At 39.2% G+C, this 7,637-nt stretch overlaps 1 protein-coding gene across 1 annotated transcript; it reads right to left on the bottom strand.

Moving 5' to 3' along the window:
• Positions 1-4,725: 4,725 nt before the first annotated feature.
• Positions 4,726-7,182, bottom strand: LOC104095425 (probable protein phosphatase 2C 24). Its single transcript, XM_009601567.4, has 4 exons — positions 6,502-7,182; positions 5,738-6,052; positions 5,509-5,614; positions 4,726-5,390 (listed from the first exon to the last, which is right to left on the bottom strand). Exons 1-4 carry the CDS (start codon positions 6,988-6,990, stop codon positions 5,062-5,064), a joined length of 1,239 nt encoding a protein of 412 aa, XP_009599862.1. The 5' UTR covers positions 6,991-7,182; the 3' UTR covers positions 4,726-5,061.
• Positions 7,183-7,637: the final 455 nt, after the last annotated feature.

Genomic DNA, 7,637 nt, shown 5'->3' with positions numbered 1-7,637 from the left:
TCTTTATGTTGATGTTATAGTAGTAGTTAGGTGGCTAGGTGAGTTGGTGACGAGTTGTGAATTGATTATAATGGGGTAGTCTAAGTCTCGATATCCTTTGTTACTTGTGAACATGCCATTGACATAAGTGTGGATTGGTTACCCCTTGGCCTTTTTGTTAATCTAAGTGTTGTGGCTAATTGTGTTCATCTTGTGTAGGTATAATGTCTCGTCGTACGAGCAAGCGTGCCAACACCGGTTTCTCCTATGGTACTTCTAGTAGTAGGAGAGGAGGTCCGCGGGAAGAACCCGTTGCCCAAGTGGACGAGGAGGTAGAGCAGATTGATCCATATGCTTATGTGGTCCCTAGGTGCAGGTTTAGCAATGGGGTTGTGTCGGTACATGCTAGGCAATATTATAAGACTTTTATTCATGTGGCTAACCCAGACCCCAATGTAGCTATTGATGATGGGAAGTTGTCCCAGAAGTATTCGGCTATCTATCAGAACATTCCGGCTTTGGGATTTGAGAGCTTGTTCTATCCTGGTGATGCGGTGAACGTGAACATGGTGATAGAACTTTATGCCAACTGGCAGCCCGAGGCTAGTTTGGATGTTGTTTATGAGGTGGAGGTGCGAGGCAAGAGGATTACTTTTTCCTCCCAAGTGATCAACCAAGTTATACGATTCACAGAGCACTCTCACGGGCTATTTCACAGGTTTCTTTGGAGACCTGACTATGCGGATATTCGCCGCCGTCTATGCGGGGAAAACTCTGTTGCTACTTGGTCAAGAACAACAATAACAAACCCAGTATAATCCCACATAGTGGAGTATGCGGGGATAGTGTGTACGCAGACCTAACTTCTATCTCGGGGAGATAGAAAGATTATTTCCAATAGACCCTCAGCTCAGTGAAGAATAAGCACAATAGTAATAAAAAGAAGACAGCTAGACACAACAATAAGGAGCCATCGAAAAGAAGCATTGAAAACAACAAGATAGTAAGATGATCAAAATTAAAGAAACAACAATACTGGAAACCTAATACTAAAAACAATACGAGAGTACGTACTAATGCTACTAGTAAGAACAATAAACACCACTCGGCCACCTAACATTCTACCATAATCCTCAACCTTCATACCTTCTTATCAAGGGTCATGTCCTTGGTAATTTGGAGCATCACAATATCTTGCCTAATCACCTTACCCTAGTACTTCTTCGGTCTACCCCTACCTCTCCTTATGCCCTCCAAGGTCAACCTCTCATACCTCTTCACTAGTGCGTTTGTGTCTCTCTTTTTCACATCTCCGAACCATCTAAGTCTAGCTTCCGGTATCTTGTCCTTCACAGAGGCTACGCCCACTTTATCCCGAATAAATTCATTCCTAATCTATCAATCATGATATGTCCGCACATCCATCTCAACATCCTCATTTCAACTACCTTTATCTTCTGCACATGTGAGCTTTTAACTAGCTAGAACTTAGCCCCATACAATATAGTCGGTCTAACTACCGCTTCGTAGAACTTACCTTTTGTCACGACCCGGAATTCCCATCCTTGGGACCGTAATGGCGCCTAACATTTCAGTGCGAGGCAAGCCAACGTTAGAATAGTTTTTAGCCATTTTAACCATTCAAATTAAATAATAACCAAGAAACTGAATACAGTGAAATAGAATGAGAAAATCATAATAATATTGATATCTATATACAATCCCATAACTGGTGTCACAAGTACGCGAGCGACTAGAATAATACAAATAATGGTCTGAATGAAAGTATAACTGTCTAAAATAAAATAAACAGCTAGAATAAAGTAGAAGGGGACTTCAGGGCTGCGAACGCCGAGCAGTTGTACCTCAAGTCTCCGTCAGGCAATCAATCCGAGCAATCTACTGATTGTCGCTAGGACCGACTCCAAAATCTACACAAGAAATGCAGAATGTAGTATGAGTACAACCGACCCTATGTACTCTGTAAGTGCCGAGCCTAATCTCAACGAAGTAATGACGAGGCTAAAGCGGGTCACTTACAATAACTTGTACGCAGTATAATAATAGTAACAGGAAAGGAACACGGGAATAGTAAAGCTGTTAACTTATGGAAATAAACTCAATCCTCGAAATCAGTAAAGCCAGAAACATCAGTCCTCAGAATCTCGTATGAAAACACTGAAAGCTAACATGATGCAACAATGAATACAAAATACAAATCCGTTGCGGCGCGCAACCCGATCCCACCATATTATCAGAATTAATATCATAATCCTCCCTTATTTCACCATATCAAAATAACATACAAAATCTGTTGCGGCGTGCAACCTGATCCCACCATATCAATACCAATCCTCCCTTATTTCACCCATTGCGGTGTACAACCCGATCCATAAGCAAAATCGATAGATGTAATCAACTCAACAACTCAAATCAAAAGAATCTCCACAATTAAAGAATATAAAAGCAAATCCATAAAGGAACCTCGTACCAAATCGAGGAATGCTACAATTAATACTAAGCAACAAGACAAACTAAATATATGACAATTAAAATGTACAAGTAAGACATGGAGCATTTAATCATGGAATCATGGAAGAAATGAACATTTCAATACAAGATTAAATAGAGGACAAGTAACAAGTTTACGGCATAGAAAGCAACTAAGACATGTAATAGTTAAGATATGGAATGAGATAATTAATGAAATACGGGAAAGCATGAAAACAAATATTTTGACGGCTTATATACGCTCGTCACCTCGCATATAGGCCGCTACACATGTAGTTCACATAATACACAGCTCAAGGGTTCCTAATTCCCTCAAATCAAGGTTAGACCCCATACTTACCTCACTTCGTAATCAAATCAAAGCTCAACCGAGGCCTTTCCTCGAAAATCCGCCTCCAAACCAATCAAATCTAACCAAATCGACTTAATAACATCAAACAATGTTAGGGAAATCAATTACAATACATAAAGTTACGATCTTTACTCTTTTGCCAAAAAGTCAGCAAAAGTCAACCCCGGACCCGCTTGGTCAAAATTCGAGATTCGGACCAAAACCTAATTACCCATTCACCCTCGAGCCTAACCCCCCAAAAAATCTCAATTTCAGAAAAATTTCTAATTCTACCCAAATCCTTAATTTCTACCATATAAATCCTAGATTTGATATTGAAAACACTTGGAAAGTAATGGGTAATTGAGAAGAAATAGATTAATGTTGCTTACTAAAGTTTTTGGAAAAAAAATCTCTTGGAAAAATCGCCTCTAGGGTGTTTAGGGTTGAGAGTTTGTGAAAAATGAGCTAAATCCCGTTTTCTCAACTTTTTGTCCAAGCGCAGATGTCGCAAATGCCCTGGGGTTCGCAAATGTGAACCCCCTAAAGGCAAAGAATCCACCGCAAATGCGAAGAATCCCACACCTCTGTTGTCATCGTATGATTTGTTCGCTATTGCGAACTTGGACCCTCCGCAAAAGCGACTCAGTGATCGCAATTGCGACAAACACCCAGGCCAGGCCATCATCGAAAATTCGTTAGGGAGTTCGCAAATGCGAACTCTTCAGGCCACTATGCTCTTCGCAAATGCTAGCATGAAGCTCGCAAATGCGGCTTTCGCAAATGCGAGATCTGAGCACCAGCAAAAATCTGATCTCCTATGAACTCTCCGAAACGCGTCCGAAACTCACCCGAGCCTCGGGACTCTAAATCAAACATGCACACAAGTCCAAAAATATCATACGAACTCGCACGCACAATCAAAATACCAAGATGATACCTAGAACTACGAATCGGACACCAAAACGAATGAAATTTTCAAAGAAACTTAAGAGCATGCAAATTTACAACCGGACGCCTGAATCACGTCAAATCAACTCTGTTTTGCACCAAATTTTGCAGGCAAGTCATAAATACCGAAATGAACCTATACCAAATTTCGGAATCGAAATCCGAAGTGGGTAGCAACAAAGTCAACCTACGGTCAAACTTAGGAATTCTTTAAATCTTCAATCTACTAATTTTCAACAAAACACGTTAAATCAAGCTAAGAGACTTCTAAATTCGATTCCAGGCATATGCCCAAGTCCCAAATCACGATACAGACTCACCGGGACCGTCAAAATACTGATCCGGGTCCGTTTACACAGAATGTTACCGTAGTGAACTCAAATGAGTTTTAAGGCAAAGTTTCACATTTTCATCAATTTCTCACATAAATTTTTTCGAAAAAAAGACACGGACTGCACACGCATATCGAGAAAGACTAAATAGAGTTATTCGACGTTTCAGAATACAGAAATGAACGGCGTTTCAGAATACAAAAATAAACGATAAAACTATAAATGACCTTTCGGGTCATCACACCTTTAAGTTTTGATAGCACCGTCTTATCATACAAAACACCGAAAACAAATTTCCATTTCAATCTGCCCCATTACGATACGTGGCATCCTCATCAATTTCTTCATACTCTTGTATAACCACACATTTTTTCTAAAATATTTGGGGGTAGGGAAAGAGAGAACGGAGAGAAAATCGATCTTTTATCAACAGGTAAAAAATCAACTAGCCAAACAACGGAACGATTAAAATATCCCAAATTTTTAAAATAAAAGTTCTACCTGATAGATCGATCGTTAGGATGCAAGCTTAGCTTAACATAACAGCCATAAACAGTTCCAGCGAGAGGGATCAAGAAGATTTGAATCTTATTAGAAGAAACAGCAAATTACTTCAAAACCTTACCAAGGAAATTTTTAGCTTTTTTGCATTTGCAAACTAGACATAATAGTATTACTTTGTACACATGCTCTCCTCGCTAATTTGTGTCTATTTTTCAAGTTGAAGATAGTAAAGGACAACGAATCCTAAAACGCACTCTCTCTCTCTCTCTCCCCCTCCTTTGAGGAAATTCCCTCCTTCCACCCCACCCCCCCAAAAAAAAACAAATTTCAACTGTCTAAGAACTAATCTAAAAAAAGACACCCAAAAAGGAGGAAAAAAACCCCCCTAAAATGTGACATTAAATAAAAGATGCAAACGTAAAAATTCCAAAAAAGACGGGACTCTGACATGCACTAGGAGTTCCTCCTCAGATCAACCACGACAACGCTGACGTTGTCCGAACTCCGCCTCGCCAGGGCTAGTTTAGTCAAAAGCATAGACGCATCGGAGCAACTCTGGTCGGGATTCTCCCCGCCGGCTACATTTTCCGGCATAGATGCCGCCGCAGTCGATACAGGTGCCTTCCCTTTCAGGCACATTCCGGCGACGCCGCATGCAGTATCGTTTGACACTACATCCCACAATCCGTCGCTTGCCAGAATTAAACAGTCATCTTCCGCCGTTCGATCCGTTATTGTCACCTCTGGCTCGCATATCACATACGGCTTCAAATAGTTATCACCTGCATATCATGAACAATCACGCAACTTCAGGATACTCTTAACTAAGAGGAAAGCAGCCCGATATATCTACCGACTTACAATTATAATCTGTCAATATGATAAATTTTTTCCACTTACCAATGGCTCTTGACATAGCCAAAACGCCTGAAACGCGAGGGCCATCCCAATAAATTACTCTGCCACCAGCTTCTTGAATCCGGTTTAGCTCATCTGGACGATCCGGCTGCAACATATACCCATAAATTAATTAATTACTAGTTGACAGAAAAATAATCAAAGCTTCTTGCTTATCAGCACAAATTTATTTGTATATTGTGGATTAGGGAAAAGAACTAAAGAGAATTACCTTTTGATCGTTAGAGAGAGGGATGGCTTTGCCATTTCGGCAAAGAACAGCTCTAGAATCGCCACAATTGGCAACGATAATCTTATCGGCCGTTACAACAGCAACTACCGCCGTTGAACCGACGGCGTCACATTCCGGCGTTTGAAGCTCGCACCGACACGTGGCACGGATCATGCTCTTGTTCCATGCAATTACTTCCTTGTCCATACGATTAAAGCTTCGGTCCATTGCAAGCTCCCACTCGTCATTTCCTTCGTTATTTTCCAGCTCTTCTTTCACCAGCTCGTGTAATCGCTCTTCACACTTCGTCGCAACCTACAAAATCACACAAATATCATAAGAATTCGACTTTTACATACTCATAAAATAATCTTTACACGATAATTGTGCATGATTTAAGAACTCAATACCTGAAAAATAAGTCGGTGACATACAACTAGTGCTACAACTAGAGCCATATATGCACATATAGCATGTAAATTTGAACCTAACATTTTCGACACCAAATTACAACCAGTATTAAATTATGAACTCATAATTTTAAAAGTATAACATATTCACTGTTAAAAATTTAAAGATTGAATTCTTCAATTTTAAATTTTGAATAGATCAATACGTACCGATCTATGATACTATATTTTTTTTTAATTGTTACTTGGTACATACTAGAAGTTAAATCAATAAAGATAGCACACGGGCACATTTGATAATCTCCGGAAACTTCATAGAAAAGAGAAAGATGAGAATTTTGGTTGTTAACGTACATGAGAACATCCATGACCATCATATACGGCAAAGTAATGCAATTCTGCACTGTTTTCCTGTTTCATTTGGCAAAAAGATGGATGAATCGCCACCGCATCTTCCATATCTCTCCTCCGTCCACAAACTGAGGCGAACCCGAATTTTGGACTCGCCACTGACTGAACAAGAAGAGTCGAATTATTCAAAGGACTCAAAATTGGAGCCAAAATAATAGTTGGCGGTGACCCTTTAGTCACTAATCTCACTTGGTCTTCATCGTCGGTGCTAGAATTGTCTACAGCGTTATCACAGAATCTTGAAACAGAGGTGGAACAAAGCTCTAATTTTGGACGTTTAATTATTCCGTTCTCTGTTTCTGGTGGAGTTACACCGGCAATAAATTTTAACTTGCGGAGCTCCATTCTCCTCCGCCTCGACGCCCGTGAACTTGACTCGCACGGCGGCGATGCCTCGGTTTCAGTGACTACTCCAGAGCAGACCTCTGCCATTCACTTCTATAACAACCCTTTAAATATGCTTCACTTTCACAAGTTATATGGAGGGTCAATCTAAAGAAGCCGCCTTCAATTTCAAGAATCCAACCCAGAAATATACCCAATTTACAGAACAAATTGCCACGACCAATAAGCACAGAAAGCGAAGAAATGAAACGAAAGAGAATAGAAATAGAAATAAATATTGCCAAGGCAAGAAGACCGACGTATCTAATAAAGGAAAATCTAGTACAGTATTTGATTTCATGTGACTCGACGTGGCACTATTTTAGTTTTTCTAAACAAAATAAAAATAATTATTCTTTAAAATATTATTTTCTATATCTATTAAATTTTGAATAAATTTCTTTTACAAAAATAACTTAAAATGTTTAACACCGTAACTCAAAATCAAATTATTCTGAAATTATAATTTATAACTAGGATCATAATCCTTAAACTATAATTAGGATAAATAATTCTACCTTCAATATGTAATTGATAATCTCACAATTGTAATTTAAAATGTATCCTAGTTTTAACTACTGCCATCAATTAAATACAGAAAAATAGAAACGAACAAATTGAAAGGAAGAGATCATTAATTAATATTATTATTGTTATTTGTTCTGATAAAAGCTTCTTGTTCTACCACTGCATTT

The sequence above is a fragment of the Nicotiana tomentosiformis genome, chromosome 6 (assembly GCF_000390325.3).
Source record: "Nicotiana tomentosiformis chromosome 6, ASM39032v3, whole genome shotgun sequence".
NCBI lineage: Eukaryota > Viridiplantae > Streptophyta > Magnoliopsida > Solanales > Solanaceae > Nicotiana > Nicotiana tomentosiformis.
This window is presented reverse-complemented; position numbering and strand designations above follow the sequence as displayed.